General features: G+C 43.5%; 1 protein-coding gene across 2 annotated transcripts in view; it reads right to left on the bottom strand.

Annotated features, from left to right (window-relative positions):
• The window catches only part of SAMD5 (sterile alpha motif domain containing 5), a 441,477-nt gene extending 428,629 nt beyond the window's left edge, over positions 1-12,848 (bottom strand). Inside the window, exon 1 of one of the 2 annotated variants that reach the window (XM_063725048.1) lies at positions 11,777-12,848. In XM_063725048.1, the coding sequence (XP_063581118.1) occupies positions 11,777-12,235 (459 nt within the window). In that variant the 5' untranslated portion in view covers positions 12,236-12,848. The remainder of the gene's footprint in view (positions 1-11,776) is intronic. The other variant, XM_009242349.4, reaches the window with a different exon arrangement.
• Positions 12,849-20,585: the final 7,737 nt, after the last annotated feature.

Below are 20,585 nucleotides of genomic sequence, written 5' to 3'. Positions count from 1 at the left end.
GCTAATAAGGATATGTTTAAATTAATTATGGTATTAACTTGAGATTGAATATGTATTAGTATTAAAATCATTTTTCGGGAGGGAAGGAGAATGGGAAAGTGTTGGTTAAAGGGTATAAAATTTCAATTAGGATGAATAAGTTCTGGGATCTATTATAGAGCATGGGAACTACAGTTAATAACAATGTGTTGTATACTTGAAAATTGCCAAGAGATTATATCTCAAATGTTCTCATCATTAAAACGTAAGTATGTGAGGTAATGGATAAGCTAGCTTGATTTAATCATTTCACAATGTATACATATATCAAAACATCACACTACACACCAAAAATATATATACTTTTTGTCAATTATATCTTAATAAAGCTAGGAGAAAATCGTTTTTCAAATGACAGCTGCTGACAAAAAAATAGCCTGACTCTTATCCATTTAGACTGTGATACTAGTTTTGTGTATCAGTATAAAACAGATATTCTGACACATAAATGATTTTTAAAGAAATATAGTATAATGTCATAAATTGTAATACAGACCATTTAAAATTATCAATCTGTTTCACTGTTCTCCAAATTTTCTCAATACAATGTATTTGCTTTTTAACAGAAATAGGTTTCAAATTTTGTTATAAACATAATGGTTTACTCACTATCAGTAAGGGCACTTAAAACCTATAAAGTTCTCAACTGGGCACGGCGGCTGTAATCCCAGCACTTTGGGAGGCCAAGCAGGTGGATCACCTGAGGTCAGGAGTTTGAGACCAGCCTGGCCAACATGGTGAAATTTAGTAATCTCTACTCAATTTTAGTAGTAATTTTCTACTAAAATCTCTACTAAAAATACAAAAATTAGCTAGGCAATGGTGGCGGTGCCTGTAGTCCCAGCTACTTGGGAGGCTAAGGCAGGAGAATTGCTTGAACCTTGGAGGTGAAGGTTGCAGTGAGCCAAGATGGTGCCTCTGCACTCCAGCCTGGGCAACACAGCGAGACTCTATCTCTAAAAAAAAAAAACTATAAAGTTCTCTTAGAATTTTACAAAGCAACTACATAAGTATTATCTCATTTAATTCATACTACAGCTCTGTGAGACAGACAGTGGCACCACTATACAGAAGAAATAAACTTCTCTTAAAGTGATCACATTTCAAGGACCAGGCAGAGGGAAGGGTCACTTCAGTTATAAGAATAAGGGAGTCCTTAAAAACAAAACTTTTTATTATGAAAATATCCTACTGACAATTTTAAACAATGTCAGTGATTAAACACTTCACCTTGAAAAAGTCTTTTGTTGGCCTAAATGCTAATTGCTGCATGTTAAGTTTTCATGGTTTGTATGAGCTTCAAATTAGCATCTTACTTGTCCTTTAATAAGCATTGTATTCTACATGGAAGTTAATTCAGAGGCCCCCAACCCACATACTTGGATAAAGAGTCCTTTTCAAGAGTAAGTTTGTAAAGCTGCCCCGTCTTCCCCATGAAACTACATATTCTTGAGTTAAACAGTCAATTTGAAATAAACAATAACACCATGATATGTAAAAATGAGCAAACAAAATTTGAGATACTTTAGTTCTTTTCTTCTTATGTGACCACTTGAAGTTTTTATCTGTGTTGAAAAATTAAAACAGTGAAACGATACAAACTGCAAGGTATAATACTTGAGTTTGGTAAATGGAAATTCTATTTTGCAGATGAAATATTTTTACTAAATTTTAATACTTTAAGATGTATTCCTTTGTTTAATTATTAATTGCTTTAAAACTAAAGAAGGAATGAGGACAATAATAATTACTGTGTATTATTACATGACTATTACTTAAAGTAAATTTTCATATAAAAGTGAAGGTATTAAAAAATGATACATTTTGGGTATCAAATGCAGTAGGTACATCTCTAGTCTTATTATAAAGTTACGTTATATTCTAGGGGAAAAAATCTTTAAATTTGTCAAATCTGTTCATTACAACTTTGCTACATAAAGAATACATACCAACTGTTTTCCTTATCTTTCTGACATGTTCCAAATAAAGGAGGTCTTATTTTGTTTGCATTTTTAACTTTATGGAAATGTAACAGTAAGATTTTAGAGCACATCAGACCATTTATTTCAATTAGAAGCAGTAATGAGATATCTTTAAACTATTAGATGTCACTTAGTCTTTATGTAAGACAGATTGTATGTTTAATGCCTTTTGGCATGATCCACAGTTATTGGCCCTTAATAGTTTTTATATTGACTGAAAATGGGGACTCCCTCACTACTCTCAGGCCTCCCCAAGTCCAAATCAGTGGCTGATCTGAAACAGCATTTTTTCATAAAACTTAGAAAATCACTGATAAAAACCTTCCAACTCAATACTAGTAGTATTAATAGTAATAGCAAGCCTTTCCCATAGCCAGAAATGCAATGTTGTTTCTAGCTCTGCACACGCTACAACCTTGAGAAGCTGTGTGTCATCAGTTATGGTTCCCAGTGTACTTTATTCCACCCTGGACAGTGTTCTTTCATCTTCAGGGTGTCTTCACCTCAGGATAGCCCTTCTTTATTTCTGGGACCAGCCCTCATCAAGTGCATGTCATCTGACTCATCTTACTTCAGGAAAATTAGTTTCAGAACATATTTCTGGTGAACTAGAATCTGGGCACTTGAGCAGAATCTGAAAAGAATTGCATGTTTATCCATAAATATAGTTCTTATTTCTATCTTATTTTTCATGGGTATGCCTTAGATAACTACTGAAGAACAGACAAAGTTCATGAGGGCAGCCTTAATATTGCTATCCCTGCCTTTAGCACCTTTTTTTCACTCAAGAGTGGGGAGGAAAAAATGAGTACTACAAAAACCTATTTACTGAGTGACCCCAAAGCTATGATCACGTTAAGACTTGATAAGGTGGTAGAGAGTAGAGGGCTTTCTAAGAACAGAAGGACCAGCAAATGAAGAGCCCTGAAAACACCGTTACACTATCCAAATCCTGATTAATCCATCGAGTGCTGCACAGTTTACTGATATCCGTGCACGATTTACCTTATTCCTCCCCTTTTGGGCCACAGACACCTTTACACTAAAATTCTATCTGGAGAGACCATGACAGGTGCCTTGCTCTTTGCAAATACACAGGGAATTGACTTTCATGTTTTCAAAAGCATTTTGGAGGAATTTGCATATTTACAAACATGGATACCCACTAAAAGCATTTTTAAAGTGTTTAAAACTAGGGAAAAATGAGTATAAATATCATAAAATCTGAAAACCATTCCATAAGTCATACCAAAAAAAAACCACCTCATTATTTTGTTGCCAAGATTACATTTTCCATTTCACACTTTACTGAATGTCATTACTCTTAACTGCCTGATTTGACTCCAGATTACTTTAGGTGTTTACCCCAAACCAGATCTATCTGATAAGAATGAAGGCTTGCCACCACTGAAGATACTCCAAAGAATGTTTTGTGACATCAGAGTTCTAGAAATGTTCTAAGAAACAGCAACACAGAAACAGCAACACTGTTATCTTCCAAGTGACGGTTTTCAAGATTACTACCTAATTTTGAATATCTAAATTTTGAAATGTTTATATTTTAAAAAATCATTTTTGTTATTGCACCTCCAGTACACAGAAATGACAGGGTATCATTTCCACTAAAAATCTACCACTGATTTATCATCAAATACCCCTATCATTAGGAATAAGATCCCGGTCAGCAGACCCTTCTGTACACAGCTGACACATGGCCACTATGATGGAAGCTGAGATGTCCAAGCAAACGCAGGCACAGAGGAGCTACCACAGGTGAGTGCTTACATAAGCCAGGCTGTTCATCTGGCAAATGTTTCTTTTTGCCTCAACACCTGTTAGTAAAGAACACCAGAAGCAGGTTACTTTCAATTGGAAGGCCAGCAATACAGCTTCACTGTCCTACCTCTCCAGCACTATGTCATGATTTAGCCAGCAGGGGCCTTGATTGCCCTTCTCTTCCACAAGACATCATTGTTGTCCATTACACTGATGACATTATGCTGTTTGGATCTAGTGATTGAAATGAAGCAATTACTTTAGACTTGCTTTGCATGTCAGCAGATGGAAAAATAAATCTGACAAAAAATCAGGGACTTTCTACCTCAGTGAAAACTGCAGGGGTCCAGTGACGTGGGGCAAATCAAGATATCCCTTCTAAGATGAAGAATAAGTTGTTGTATATGGCTTTTCCTACAACCAAGAAGGACACATAATATCCAGTGAGCCTCTTTGAATTTTGAAAGCAACATATTCCTCATTTGGGTGTGCTACAAAAACCTATTTACTGAGTGACCCCAAAGCTGCTAATTTGGACTGGAGCCAGAAAAAAAGAAGGTTCTGCAGCAGGTCCAGGCTGCCGTGCAAGCTGCTCTGCCACTTGGGCCATATGATCTGGCAGATCCAATGGTACTTGAAGTAACAGTGGCACACATGGATGCTGTTTAAAGGCTTTGCTGGGCCTTAGAGCTGACTCACAGTGCAGGCCTCTAGGGTTTTTGAGCAAGACCCTGACAGCACCTTAATCTTGGACTTAAAGCCTCCAGAACTGTAAAGAATAAATTTCTATTGTTTTAAACACCTAGTTTGTGGCACTTTTTATGGCAGTTCTAGGATACATAGAAACGTCGATCTAATAAGTTCATGAGTGTTAGCTCATCTCATCTTCATAACAACCCTATGCGGCAATCACTAGTTTTGCCCATATTTCACAGAAGAGCCAACAGTGACCTAGTATGGAGCAGAGCTGGGACTTGAACTCTGATGTCTGGTTCTGAGCCTGTTGCGCTGAACCACTACACTACAGTATCAGCAGAAAGCAGTACCATTCTTACTTAAATGAATTCCATGGGCTGCCACCACTCCCAGAAGCCATGTTTTCTTAGTCTGGGACATGGGCACTGATAGATGTGCACTGATACGGTTCTCAGCACATTGCCCTTGAGGACAGGTATTAAGCATAGAAGAGTAGGTGACTTGGTGTATGATTTGAGGAATGCCTACAATACCTCTTAATACCTAATATTTCACAGTAACTAATTTATTTTGTTAATGGTGGTCAGCCATCTAGCCCGGCCTGGACTTGCATGAGCCTGAGAATCAGCACCTCCTTCAATTTTGTGTCCTTGGTGTCGTCTCACTTGCTTTACCCTAGTCCTGGCCATGCTGCAGAGAGAGGTCTTCTTTTAAAATGTCCTATAAGAGTAGCATTTTCATTTCCAGTTCTTCTTCAGTAACCCTTGAGGAATAAGCATTTTGATCATTTCATCATTCATTATCTTTACTTGGGTTTTAATCAGAGTTGATTTTTTTTAATACTTGAAATAAACTCAAGTGCAACATCCTCCAATCCTTCATGTTTGCAGAAATAACATTCAACTTTGATATAGTGCAACTGTTATACATCAGGCATTAGGTTAGGCCTCCACATACAAGCAGAGATCATGTCTGTCCAGTTCCTTGCAATTCTGATCTTAAAGCCTAGCACATGGCATGTGCTCAGTATTTGTTAAGTGGAAGGAAGGATGGATAGATGGATAAATGGATGAATGGATGGATGGATAAATGGAAGGATAGATGAATGGAGAGATGGATGGGTAAAGGGAAGGATGGATGAATGGATAGATGGATGGATAAATGGAAGGATGAATGGATGGATGAATAAATGAATGAATGGATGGATGGATGGATGGATGGATGGATGGATGGATGGATGGTTGGATGGAAGACAGATGGATAAATGGAAGAATGGATGGACAGATTAATAAATCAATGGATGGATGGGTGGACAGGCAGTTGGCTGATGGTCCACTTATGTGGAAACTCCACAGGCAGTAAACTGTGAGGAGCACACAAAGGCAGAAGTCCCCACACCATCAAAGCTCTTGTCTCCTTTCTGCCGCCACTTTTTTCCACAGTGTTCCAATCAGGCACTGAAAGCAAAAAAAAAAAAAAAAAAAAAAAAAAAAAAAAAAAAAAAAACCTGGAAGGATATAGGTTGAGGATATTTGAGGACACTGATTGAGTTGGAGAAAGCTGAAGTTTTCCAGCTTCCAATCTGTCCCTAGTAATGTCATGAAGGCAGAAGGAATTCTTGGGAGGAGGAATATTTACTGTCATTTCAGCTTCTGCCAACACACAGGGCAAAACTCCAAAGGACACAAGCACATCTTTGCCAATCTCTCTCTTTCCTTTCTAAATGTTTCACCCTGGCCTCAGTGACAGAAACCTCCCTACTACCTCTGTCTCTTCAAATTCCTTCATTATAGGCCATCTCTCCAGAATATCCATAAATAGCCTTATTAGTATGAGATTCTTGTTCCCTCATAAAAGTCACACTAAGGGTATGAATGAAGATGAACACTCCTACGAAAGTATTAAATAATGTTATACTAACTCAAACAATTTTAATTGGTTCATGTGGCAAGGAGCAACTTTTCAGTGAAAAAATCTAGACGCCTCCCCCACACTATTTACCCTAGAGCCTGCCTTTTGCTTTGACAAGTCTGTTAGAAAATAAAATATATTTACAGCCCCATACCCTTCACATCTGCCACAACCCTATAAGCACTGCTAGACATGATGAGATTCAACAAAACGTCATGTACCACCTGTAACCTACAGCACGAATATGTGAATGGTGAGTGTACCTTCTTTATGTGCATACTGAGAATCCTATAATTCCATCATGTAATGTTTATGACCATGTCTAAACATTACATGATGGAATGTATAGGATTCCACTAGATCACAACATCTAACATTTCTATATTAATACAATGTTCTCCTTAAACCTCTAATCCTTCCATCTCCTCCCTCACTGGTACCACTCAGTCAGAAAGAGAAATGAGAGCTCTTTGGTGTAACACCTCTAAGGTCCCAGTCTCCGGACCCCTTCTTCTTCCCTCCCCTTGACCTGGAGGAGAAGCTCCCCGCCCACCAGAAGCAGAAGCGAATGCTCTCTTCACTTATGCGCTCTGGGCACAATTCCCTCGCACCTCCTCCAGGACCCTGGTCTCCTGGGTTGTCCCCCAACATCTCCTTTTCTCTGGCTACTTACCATTAACACTCAGATATACTCCAGATTCTCTCATCCTAAACACAAACAAATCCACAAAACCCTTCCCTGGACAACAAAGTCTCCCTTCTTCCTCCAGCTGTAACCTTAGTTCTGTCTTCTCATCAAACTTGGTTTCAAAGTTGTAGGTGATCCCTGTCTGCACTCTCACTGGTCCCATCATCCAAATCTGCTGTGGCAAAGGTCCTCGACGGCATGGTTACCACTTCCCGTGAAGTGATTCTGTTCTTGTCCTACCTGGCCATTATCTGACTTCCTGACCTGTCCCTCCTCCTTGAAACATCACTGCTTCCAGTGGCTTCCAGAACACCACTTCCTCTTGCTTTCCACCTACCCTCTGCTTACCCTTGTCAGTCTCTCCACACTATTTACCCTAGAGCTTGCCTTTTGCTTTGACAAGTCTGCTAGAAAATAAAACATACTTACAGCCTCCCTTAGAGCTTCCTCTTCCTCTGCCCGCCTCTGAAATCCTGCTGTTCCCCAGGGCTCCTCCCTCTACTGCTCATCTGTAGTCACAGCTGCACTGTGTGTGTGTGATGTAGGGACATTCCACAGGCATCTCACACTCCATATGTTTCAACCTGAAGGCAATATCTTTCTCGCCCAAACTCGCTGTTCTCTTGGGTCTCCTACATCACATCACAATCCTAAACCAGGAATCTGCATGTCATTCCAACCTTTCTCCCCTCCCACCCTGTTATCCAAACAATCATTTAAGTTCTGTCAAGTCTACTTCCATTGCTCCTGTCCTACTGTCATAAGTGGCCCATGCCACCAGCGTCTCTCTCCTGACACTGCAACAAGCTCCTAAGTGTTTGGCTTGCCTCTGGTCAGGATGTGTCAATAGCTCCCTTCTGCTCACAAGATATACTCCAAATTCTTTAACATGATTTCTAGGCCACCAAAGACCAGCCGCCACCTGCCTCTCCATCTCCTGCCACTTTCTCCAGGCACTCAGTGCTTTAACCAGACAGAATTCCTTGCCATTCCGGTTGATGCCAAACTTCCTCCCCTTCCTGGCCTTTGCACACACTGTTCTCTGCTGAGAACACTCTTCTTCTTAAGACCCTGCTCCTCTTCAGGCTAAATATGCTCAACCGTCAGTACTCAGGTCATAGGCCAGTTCTGGAAAAACTGCAATGGTGCCCAATCCCTGCAAACTGGGTTGGATGCACCTGTTCATGGTATCATGTACTTCTCCTCAAATCAATCGTCACACATTATCATTATTGTTCATTCCATTTTAAGTCTTCCCTACTAGATGCTAAGTTCCCAGAGGGCAGAGCTTTCACATCCTGCCAACCACAGTAACCCAGAGTCCAACAGAAGGCCTGGCATAGAGAAGCTTGGTAAAAAATTATTTTATCCCAATTTCACAAAGGTAGAAATCACAGCAGTCAGAGAAGCTACATACAGGGCAGAAGAGGAACTCTTCCAATGATGTTTGATTTAAAGCCTGGTGCTCTCTCTAAGCTCCTGTTTTTTCAAAGCTATAGAGTTCCATTTGGAAAACAAAAGAAAATTTACTTTTTATTTACGTTTTAACTCACTGATCCCTAAACCGCATAACTTTGACCATTACTGGATCAAATCCTACAATCCTTTCAGGTGATTCTTGGGAAGACCCCTCAACTTACTTTCCTCTGTAAGAGACTCACTATCCCTATCTTGATAATCTTTGGCATAATTCACCTTCAAGCCATCTAAAATTCTCAGCAAAATACAAAATCACAGGCATCATCGATGCAAATGACTGCAAAGGAGACTGAAAAGCCCACTCCACCAAGCAGAATTCCAAATGCACATCAAAAATACTACACATTCTGGCAGGGTGCGGTGGCTCACTCTTGTAATCCCAGCACTCTGGGAGGCCAAGGCGGCTGGATCACCTCAGGCCGGAGTTCGAGACGAGCCTGGCCAACATGGCGAAACCCCGTATCTACTAAAACTACAAAACAGCCGGGCGTGGTGGCAGGTGCCTGTAATCCCAGGTACTACTTGGGAGGCTGAGGCAGGAGAATCACTTGAACCCAGGAGGCAGAAGTTGCAGTGAGCTGAGATCTGGCACTGCACTCCAGCCTGGGCAACAGAATGAGACTCCATCTCAAACAAACAAACAAACAAAAAATACTATACATTCTGATCATGACAAAGCCAAGGAAAGCAGAGAAATTAGAATGTGGATCACATAAGAAAAGAAAAAGTTCTAGCACTGCTCATGAAGAAACTAGCTACATCAGAAAACAAATTCTTCAATAATATAAAATCCAAAACTTAAGAGGCAATGCACATATAAGCAACAAATCCAGAATGATCAACGTGATCTGGTACTAAAGATTTGTATGCTCAGTTTGCTATATATGTATATTAATTATATGTGTACATTAATTATATTTTAATTCCTATTTCAGTGTGTGTTACTCTTTCTTACAATAAAGTTTGTCAGCGCCAGTTTTTTTTTTGGTCCCCAACTCAAGGATCAATGAGGGAGATAATGAAAACACTTCTGTTTCTATTTTATTCTTCCATCAGTTTGAGGAGAATTAAATATGTATAGAAAGTGAATAGGAGCATATCTTTGTTATCAAGCATTATTGCTATGGGATTTATTTTAAAGCAAAGTTGACTGAAGTAATTATTTACATGGAAAGTAAATAGTATTGCAATGCAACTTGGCATTTTCTTATGTAAACTGCACTTATGCAAATGCACTACCATATCACCCACTGATCTAGGCAGGATCAGTTCAAAGCCTATGCGCTGATGTTTCATCCCCTTAACATCCTTTCCAGCCTCTAAGTTTGATATGCAGGTCTGCCTTTTGCTCTTTAAGAATCAGAACTAAAATCTGTCACTTCAAGCTTACCCTTCTCACCTCCAGCCCACAGTGTCCCTGCTCTCCCCGCCCCATTACACAGCACTTTTCCTGAAGAATAAGCAAGCTCTAGTGACACACTTTGCTTTCTGCATTCCTTTCTTGCCAGGACTTGAACTGTGCCCTCACCAGGTACTCACATTCTCTCAAGACTAAGCCCACCTTACTTCCTGGGATGCTAATAACAAACATCTAACTGGCTTTGATCTCCTTTGACCTGCTGTGTCCAGGACCAAGCCTTTATACTAACGATCAGATCTCTCTATCCACACTAGACATACATGGAACTCCTACATGCACGCAACTGCCCGGGAAAAATGTTCTCTCCTTTCCTGTTTTGCGTGCACATCAGTGGCACAGTCAGAGTGGGTAACCGGAACACGTGTTTAATTTGAAGCACTCTGTCCTCCTAACCTGCCTTCTTTGTATCCTCCTTAAAAAACCAATTAACATGGTCAAGCAGGTTATCTGAATTGCCTATGGTACGTGCAGGGTAGTAGATAATATTAAACCCCTTATTCCCATCTACCTTAGGTATTGTTATCTACTCTTTACAAAGCTTTCCCTTGAAATTCCTTAAGTCCAGGTATCACGGCCTTTACTTAAGATTCTACAGCAATACTACCAGGGCCCAAGATGCCCACACAACACTGAGATTATCCACATTTCCTATTAGGGAGTTGGGTTTCTGTGGCCCACCAGCTGAGTATCTTTGCCGTCATTTTCTCCCTGGGCTCTTCTAAGTCTTGATTTTTAAGCTGAGGTGCTCATATTCCTGTGCACCTTCTGCAATCTGGAGCGTTACCTGTGCTGTCTACTTCTCTATTAAGTCAGGACCCTCTAGTCCGACAGCCGCCTAAACTAGAAACCTAAACGGAACAGACTCGCAGCTAGAAGCAGAGCTCTGGTGTGAAGTACCATTTTCTGTTAATTACCCAGCTCCCACTCCACATTTCGGAACTTCCAGGTTCCTTCCCTGAGGCCCCCGGTGCAGAGGATTCCCTTTAGTTCACTTGTGCTCAGTCCTCTTCTCCCAAATGCAGGTCCACTCACACTTCCTGGAAGTCACAGTTGTACCTACTTCATCTTATCTGGCTTAATAATAAACCAAACTGGTGATAGCACAGACCTCTGAAGCACATCCTGTGGCCCGATTATCTCCGATGTAATCAGCACCTTATTGCCTCCAGTATACATGAGTTTAGGAAATCATCTCAAGTGGACTGACACGTGCTTCCTTCACTTTTCCTCTTAAAATGCTCATGTGAATGGTATACTTCTCAAATTTGCAGCAGGGCTGGGATTTTTTATGGAATTGAGAGAGGCAGGGCCTGACTTCCCACTCTTTAGAGTTCACCGATTTCCCTTGGGAGTTTCTCAAGACTCAAAAAAGGAAAAGAAAGAGAAAAAGGAAGGTAGAAAGCCATGTAGGTATTAACCATTTTTTCTGGTACTCTTCAAACCCAAAACTATTATACAGGGCATTAGGAATTCCCCCTGGCTACCAGGAGAAGCAGCGCGAGTCCGATTCCTGACAGGCGAGCACCAGAGACGATGCGGAGTTTTGGTGGTTAGTTTAGAGATAACATCTGGATGCGGGGGCTTGTCTTACCAACCACTGGAGACACCAGGAAGGACGAAATAATGGGCTAATACAGAAAGAACATAGAAAAGGGTCCCAGATACCCAAACCTCCTGGCCTCTCCGTCGTCACCTGGAATGGGTTGTAAAGCCTTGGCACAGGCAGCTGGGCCGTGTCCCCTCGCGCCCCGCGCGCCCCGGGCCTCCCGGACGGCACCTCCTTACCTTGCGGGAGTACGGGGGCTTGCTCAGGTGGATGCCGTCACGGACGAGCTTATCCCTGATCATGATCTTCAGCTTCAGTTTGGGGTAGCTCACCAGCTCCCTGCTGCGGGGGGCGGTCGTGTGGCCGCGAGAGTCCCCGCGGGTGCCCTGGGCCGGGCCGCCGCACGGCTCCCCCCGGCGGCCGGTGGGGACGGCGTCGGCGGGCGGCCCGGGGGGCGCCGGCTGCGGCTCGAGCGTGAAGTAGAGGCCGGCGGCGTTGGCGTCCTGCTCCCGCAGCCGGCGCACGGCCTCCAGGATACGGCGGCGGTGCGCGGACGCCAGCACCCCGATGGCATCCAGGTCCGGGTCCCCGATCTGCTTGCACACCTCCAGGTCATCGTAGCCGTTATCCACGAAGGACTCCGCGTACTGCGGAAGCTGCAGCGCTTTGAGCCACTCGTAAACTATGTTGGTGCACATGGTGGGACCGGGAACCCAGCCGCCGAGCACCTTCCCAGCGCCCAAATGGCACGGGGGGCACCAGTTCTTGGAACTTTTAATCCTCTCCTCCAAGGGGAAAAGGGTATCGCAGTAAAGTTTTCCTTTTAAAGGAAAGGCTCGGGCCGGAGGCGGAAAACCATCAGAAGAAGCCTGAGGAAGGGAGAAGCGAACAAGCAGCAAAGTGAATTCCCCAAGCAGCCGCGGAGCTCGCAGGCACTGGCTGCTGAGCTGGGCAAGCCGCGCCGCTCGGCGCCGCGCCGCTCGGCTCCGCGCCGCCCCTGGATGCGCCGCCGCCGCTGCCGCCGCGGGGAGGGGCGCACGACGGGCGCGGGAGGGGGCGGAGGCGGTAGGGGCCGGGGCACACCCCTCGGACCCGCGCCAGGTCAGCGCTGCGCAGTGCCGCCCGCGAGTTTTCCCAGCCGGGACGGTCCGGCGGCTGCGCGCCGCATCTCGCGCTCTGGCCGCCGCCGCCGCCGCCGCAGGCGCGCTCCGCGCCGCGAGGCGACTCCTCCACGCAGACCCGCGGCCGCTGGGAGCACCTAGTCTTCGCGAGTGTCAGTCACTGTAGTCTTCCCAGCTGGAAGCCGGTGGCTTCTACGCTGCTGGGCTCCGCTGGCTGCCCTGGGTTGCTTTTCACATTTCTCTTTAATCTGACTCCTCTACCCGTGGAAGTCTCTGTGCTCACTTCTTCCCGACCCTGCCGGACTCCAGCTTCCGCGCCCGCTGGCAGCCCAAGGACACGTCCCGCCGCCCCACGGCGCTGGGTATGCTGCGGGGTTCAGTGTCCCTTCCTTCCAGATCCCCGTTTGAATCCCCCTTCCTCGGATCCCGTACGCAGCCCAGAGCCCGGCGATCTGGCTTCTTCCGTGGGCGGCCACTCAGTGACCCGAGCGGCGGCGTTTTGGCCCGGAGAGTGGGCGCAACGTGGGGACCGCCCGCGTCCAGCCGTCGTGCGCGCCGCCCCTCCTCGCTGCAGCTGGGCACGCTGGGCGGCAGGAGAGGCTGCTGTGCTTCCTGGCTCTCCCTTCCTAAGCTCCTGGGTCTGCGAAAGTTTGGGGTGGGTTGTACTTTCTCCTAGGTCAGTGTGTCCCACCCGGTACCCCACCCTACTTTCTGCCCGGCCCCTCACCCTCGTCGGCGCTATGCTTTCTCTCCGGGCCCCCCACCTAGTATACTGCCCAGGCTCCCTGGGTGGCTTTGCCCCCGGGGACACTGCCAGGCGTTCAGTCCTGGAGCCCGGGAATCCGAGCCTATCCTCTCGCTCCCGCCCGGGGATCGCGCGAAAATCGATAGAGCACCACCCAGCTCGTGTTGGAAGGGACGCTCAGACATCTCCGCCCACGGCATTTTCCCTCTAGGAGGTAACAAAATCAATCGAGTTTCCCCATCATGCCAATGTCTGAGCAACCTCTTGGGAGTGGGGACTCGAGTGGCAGGTGGAACAGACCAAGCGCCTGGGCCCCATTTCCCGGTGTCTGACCTCTTCTTGGGACTAAGGGAAGTGAGGGGCGGCGGGGGCAGGTACTGTCTCCTCTTCCTCTCTTTCCGCAGAAGGGCGATTCAGCTTCGCACCTGAGCTGTTTAAGGACCAGATCTGACCTTTTTTTTCTGAAGATTGCCCGTGGGGCGTGCCAGTCTCTCGCCCGACCTTGGGAAGTGGAGAAGGAGTGATTTCAGAGTCGTTTCTCGACCTGCTGTGTGTTTGGCATTTGGGTGGGTGGTTAGGTGGGCCCTCTCACCCTAAACCAAGAGAGCTTAACCCCCTCTTGGGACACGAACCCCTTAAAGAATCAGATGACAGCTTCTGTCCTTTTGCCCAGGAAAATACCCGACATAGGCGCACCCAAAACAATTGCAGGGGGGTTCTGGTTTCCCAAACCCCGGGACTCACGAATCTCAAATTAAGGACAGCTGGCAGAAAGAACTGTCTGCTTAGAGGGAGGGGAGAGACCAACGCGGAGAGCCGTGGAGCTGCTTGTGGCCCCAACCTTGGGTCACACAGGAGGCCCTTTCCGGAGCCGAGTTAAGGTCTTGGACCCTGGTAGGTGGCGAAGCTCCTGGGCGCTGGGATGCTGGAAGCGCGCAGCCTTCCCCGCCCCGCGCGGGCCGCCGCCTCTTCCTCGCCAAAGCGGACTCACAGTGCCCCCTCGTGTCCGCGCGTTGCCCCATTTTAAGGCGTTGCCCCTGTCCCCAAACTCATTCTATTCAGCAGAAGGAAGTGGGCTTTATGGCTTTATACTGGTTCCCCTTTGAAGTACAAATGTTTTTGTCACGTTTATCTTTAAATCCCAATACTATCTCACAAGGACCTTTGATTTTTTTTTAAAGAAAATATTTCAGCAGTTTGAATGATGCTGCTAAGAAACAGAAATTATCAGCAAATATTTATTGGGAAATTACTCTATGCCAGGCATCTATTCACAGATCTGTACACATATGGTAAATAGTAATATTATCCCATATCTTACAGAAGAAGAAATTGAGACATCGAAACTAATTTGCCAACGATCTCACTGTTCCGGAGGGAGCAAGGGGTTCGAATTCTGGGGGGATAAATTTAACATCAGCCTTCAGCCGTCCAGCTACTCACCTTCGAATCACAGTCCCCAGCCTGTGCTGTGCTGTGCAACATGCAGGGGGAAAAAATGGGCAGGTTGTATGGGGTGAGGATTTTTGTTTGTTTGGGGGTTTTTTGTTTGTTTTTGGACTGGAAAATTTAAAGCTCAGGAGTTTTTTGTCTTCTTTCTTTCTTTCTTCCTTCCTTCCTTCCTTCCTTCTTTCTCTCTTTCTCTCTTTCTCTCTCTCTTTCTCTCTCTTTCTCTCTTTCTTTCTTTCCTTCTCTTCTCTTCTCTTCCCTCCCCTCTCCTCCCCTCCCCTCCCCTCCCCTCCCCTCCCCTCCCCTCCCCTCCCCTCTCCTCTCCTCTCCTCTCTTCTCTTTTTCTTTCTCTTTCCAGAGTCTCGCTTTGTCACCCAGGCTGGAGTGCAGTGCCATGATCTCGGCTCACTACAACCTTCGCCTCCTGGGTTCAAGCGATTCTCCTGCCTCAGCCTCCTGAGTAACTGGGACTACAGGCGCCTGCCACCATGCCCGGCTAATTTTTGTATTTTTAGTAGAAACAGGGTTTCGTCACGTTATCCAGGCTGGTCTGGAACTCCTGACTTCAGGTGATCTGCCCGCCTCTGTTTCCCAAAGTACTGGGATAACAGGCATAAGCCACTGCACCCGGCCTAAAGCTCAAGAGTTTTATTGTGTTGTTTTCTTTCCCAAGTTGTATGAAAAGTCCAAGAGCACTATTCTGTAGTTCTTTGCCTTCTTATATGTGGCCTTTTCTTCTCTAGGGGCTTAAAAATATTCATCTTGTCTTATAAATCCTCAGTGAAGGCAGTGAGTTTTTTATTTCCGTTTTACGATTAGGGATACTGGTTGGGGGAAGATGAATGACTTGCCCAAGGTCATACAGTACATCAGGACACAGATGAGAACATGCTTGCCCTATCAAAGTGCTTCCCTGACAGGCAGCAGAGATCCTCCTTTATTTATGTGCAAAGCACTCTCCAATTAGGAAATAAAGCATCCTGGTGCTCTCTTTGGAAGGGAAGCCCTTTATAAATTCATCACTTGTTAATCAGTCATAAATAAAACCTACTCACTTTTGACCTCTCAGGAAACCTGCTATCTGGAGACTTCACTAGTCTGAGCTATAGAGACTTTTTTTTTTTCCAGGTTTACCTTCTATTTCTCTTGTACACTTCTACACTTACTCGAGTCCTCTTTGGCTGAATCATTGAGGCTTGTATCTTTCCACTGCTTGTATTAGCATATTGAACCTTTTAATAGATTCATTCTAGATAGAGGCTACTATGCTAAAATGTGTCTGTCTCTGTGGAGACTAATGGCTAAAGTTCAAAGTGACACTGGCAAGAATGATTGGCTAATTTTAAGATTTAGAACCGTAGCCTTTTAGAACTAGAGGCCATTGGAGATCATACCCAGCATCCAGATTTGCATGGAGGAAGCCAAGGCCCAGAGAGGTCAAGTTCCTTACCTAAAGTTACACAGCTAGTTCATGACAGAACTGGGACAAGAACCCAGATCTACTTCCTCACATTGCTCTTTGCAATGTACTGCATTACCTCATTTTTGCCGCAAGCCCTTGGCTACTGTCAAAATCATTCATTTACTCATCAAATGTTTATTAAGTAGGCACTTCAGTGCCAGGCACTGAAGCAAAAAAAGAAGAGTTTTCCTTTATTAATTGGAATGGGAGAGACTTCAGCATTTTAAATATGTAGAGAATAAACTGACAGCTTTTTCAAACATGTTAGTTCATGAATTGTAAAGATTACAAAGATACAAAGCAGTGTTTTCTTCTATCTGTAATATTATCCAAATTCTGTGATCATATTAGCCAAAATTTAAAATTAAACTGTATTTGAAATCCAGACAAAAATGTACTTTGAAAATGCAAGTGGCTACTCTGCTCCTAGTCACAGCCTTAGAACACACAATTTACTCAGAAAACATTGCCAACTACCTCTAATTTTGTGTTACTTTTATTATTGCTTTGTTAGAGTTTTTTTATATAAAAATTTTTGAAATATTTTTCATGCTGATTATTATTTAGTATGTTTGGGGCCACACTTACTTTTGCAGAGGGGATGCCTTGCCTAACAAAAATCAATGGGAAAACAGGTTATGGAGAAAGTTTCTTTTTAGGCACCATTTTAGAACTGTTTTGCAATGGTAATCACTATGGCAAAATGCCTGTTGATCCTCTCCATGTAATTAATTAATGATAATTATATTCAGGTTTTAAATTCTAAATATCGGAAAACAGCTTTTCTACTTTGCTCAGTAACTTGATTTAAGGATATAGAGTGAAAAATAATTTGTTATGTAATTTTCTTGGTGCCGTTTAAGGTTTCAGACTATTTTAGAAGATAAATGCTCACACCTAGTACATGTAAAAATTAAATTCCATTAACATCTATTAAATGTCAGTCCCCAGGGTGTCTAGCCTTGTAAAAGTCAAAGATATATAATATGAATCTTAAAAATGCAAAATATGTCTTGCCTCTGCTTAAACCATGAGCTAAAAAGCATCTAGAAGGAGTGGATGCCATAGGGAGAAAAGAGAATAATGGGCTTGAGTGATGTAACAGGCAATCTCTTCTTCGGTGGCTGGGAGTGAGGTGCTGGGTTGGCAACTTAATTGGGGGCAGGCAGGGTGGGGGTGTCTCTTAATATGTCTGAGCTGTATACATTAGACTTGTGTGTGACAACACACATATGAAAGAAGGAAAGACAAGGAGCAGTGGGGAGTGCCAGCAGGATCCCATTAGATTATTCATTGCTCTTATAACAGGCCTTTCTTTCTTTAAAGAAGGAACAAAGGGGAGGAAATGCATGTTCAAGAAGTCACTCACTTAGAGGTCACTAACAAAAAGAGAGCCAAGCTACAGACTATGTTTGTGATAGAAAATAAAATACGAACCATTTTTCAAAAATTTTATTCTCTCATCTTTGGTAATCCCCAAAAGTTCTATGTTTTAAAATGTACTCCAGAAGAGGAGGAAAAGGTTAATCTAGTGTCTCCTGAGGTAAAAATGATAGGGGCAGTATTTTGTTAGATAACAATGGGCAGCTCTTAGGTGTACCTTTATTTTATCATTCTAAATCAGCAAAGCTATTATAATTTAGCACCTAAATGTTAGGTTATGTAACCCCATACAAGTGAAATTATATTGGTCAATGCTATTTCAGACAAGTGCAAGTCATGTATATAATCAAAACAATGAAATCACTCAATTTATGACCAATGTAAATTGACTAAACAACATTTTTCCCATCTGACAGTTTCTTCCCATTCTGGAGTTAGGACAAGCGATGCCATAGAGCCTGCTTCCTGAGACCTGCATGGCTACTGATGACTGAGAGGTGGTTGGTTTTCTCTCTTTAGGCAATGTAATTTTATGTATTTGTTTTAAAATCTTCAGTGCTTCTTGTCTGGTTTAAACTTACTATTGGAATATATACTTTATAACTCTTGAATTCTTAAATTATAAGAACCCAGCATAATTAGAGCTCTTAGTAACGCCTGAGATCTTGCCTCTTTGCAGCTTTGGAGCAAGGCAGTGTAGAGTGCATCCCAGTTTTGAAACGATCTCTGACCTTGGAGGCTATACATATATATATATATAGTCTCTTAGACCCTATTTATAAATATGCAAATACAAGACCTAGGTGAGGCATCAGATGCCTACATCAGAAAAGCCCAGTTCCTAGAAATAAGGCTGACAACCTGAAAGTAGGAGATGTTTTGAATATTCCTTCAAAACTTTTGTGCTTAACAGTTTCACAAAAGCCAAATTTCAGACCCTTTCTTGGAGCTGTTCAACTGTCTTGTCTTAGTGAGCCCAGATGCCCACAGCTTGGACCAGGGCCGTGGCTTGGGGCACTATGCTCTCAGCCAGCATGCTGTGGCCTTAGAGGACTTGCTGGGGTCATAAGCAAGCAGAGAGGGTCTTCAGGGACCTGCCCAGAAAAGTAACATAGATGACATTTTCTTTATGCTTTACAATAGGATAAATTCCACGTTTCAGAAATGTAAAGATTAAGATGAAACAATATACTTAATTAAAAGGTAACATGGGTTTTTTCCTCTATAACCTGAGTGGGGAAAACTTTCCTAATTTTGATTCAACTTCTTGAAGCAATGGGGAAAAACCTTGATACTTTTGATCATATAAATATGATAAACCTTGCATGGGAACAAAAACCTCTATTAGCAAAGTAAATAGACAAATAACAGCTTGTCCTTGTGGGAAAATATTTAGAATTTATATGGTAACCATAGATTGGTATAGCTAATACAGAAAAAGCATTTAAAAATAGAGAAAATAAAAGGCCAGCACGGCTATGGAAAGATGGGTCAGAGAGTTCTCAGAAAAAAATAGACAAACAAACAAATAGACCCTCATTTGAAATGATTCTCAAGTAGACTCAAAGTAAGAAAAATGCAGGTTGGGAGGCCAAGGTGGGAGGATCACTTGAGACCAGGAGTTCGAGACCAACCTGAGCACCTGAGCAACATAGAAAGACCCCATTTATATTAAAAAAAAAAAAAAAAAAAAGACAAGCGTGGTGGTGCATGCCTTAGTCCCAACTACTGGGGAGTCTGAGGCAGGAGATCGCTTGAGCCCAGGAATTTGAGCTTGAATTGAGCTATGATCATGCCACTGCACTCCAGCCTGGGTGACAGAGCAAGACCCTATCTCCAAAAAGAAAAAGAAGAAAAGAAAAATGCACACTCAAACTACACTGAAAGACTGTTCTTACCTATTAGATCAGCACAAATCATAAGGTTTAGCAGGCAAGGTTGAGAGAACAAGCGTTCTCATAAATTATGGGTAAAAATAAAGATAAAATGGTACAATCCCTCTGTTAGCCAAATAGCACTCATATGATTTAATTTAATAGAAACAGAATTGTTAATCAGGTATTGAAGAGTCTGAAAGGCAAACTAAACTCTGAAGTATCCCAGATGTAGTAACTTTAGGAACTGTTATGTTGCTACAAAAGTCATTGAAGTTTTTGCCATCGAAAGCAATGGATTATCAATTATCCTTAAAGGTTGGGGAAACTAAGGAAGAAGGTTGGGATTATTAGAATATAGAAACTTGGATGAGGGGCCCTGCTGAGCTGGGACCCAGAATTCTGAGAAGGGAGTGCTTTCTGCTTGGTTAGGAGAAAGAATCCCATGAGGCTGGGCCCAGACCTCCAAGGAAGGGAAACCATCTGGACATACAGGAGCCCCAGGGGGCCCCCGCAGAGCAGAGGCTCAGACTTCTGAGCTGGGCTGCTGACTGGCTGGTGTGGATACTGAGAGGGTTCTAGGAATGTAGAAAATTGGAAACTGTAACCTACCCCTACTGGGTGAAAAACTGAGGTTTGGGTGACGCTGGCAGGAAGAGGAAACAAAGCAGAAAGCAGCCAGTCTCCTGGTCATTCTTTTTCCTGCTGTTCAGTCTACCTTTTGCATGATTTTGGAAAAACTCTATAGGGAGCCAGCTAGTAAAGCAGAAATATGTGCAGAGTCCTGGCCCCAGCTTCTCAAAGTGGAGGATGTGGAGACAAAAGTAACTCCATCTTTGATGCTGATCTGCCATGTTAACTTCTGATTAATCCCAGTCCCGTGAATTCCTCCTGGTTTCCACTTTATGTACTGTCTCTAGTGAAAGAACAAGCCAATCTTGATGTTATTGCACAAATTACAGCTCTGATGCAGATAGCATTCTTGCCTGTTCTGGAAGGTGTCTTTAATTATCT

This window comes from Pongo abelii, chromosome 5, assembly GCF_028885655.2.
Source record: "Pongo abelii isolate AG06213 chromosome 5, NHGRI_mPonAbe1-v2.0_pri, whole genome shotgun sequence".
Taxonomy (NCBI): Eukaryota; Metazoa; Chordata; class Mammalia; order Primates; family Hominidae; genus Pongo; species Pongo abelii.
The sequence above is the reverse complement of the archived record's forward strand: the minus strand, read 5'-3'. Positions and strand labels throughout refer to the sequence as shown.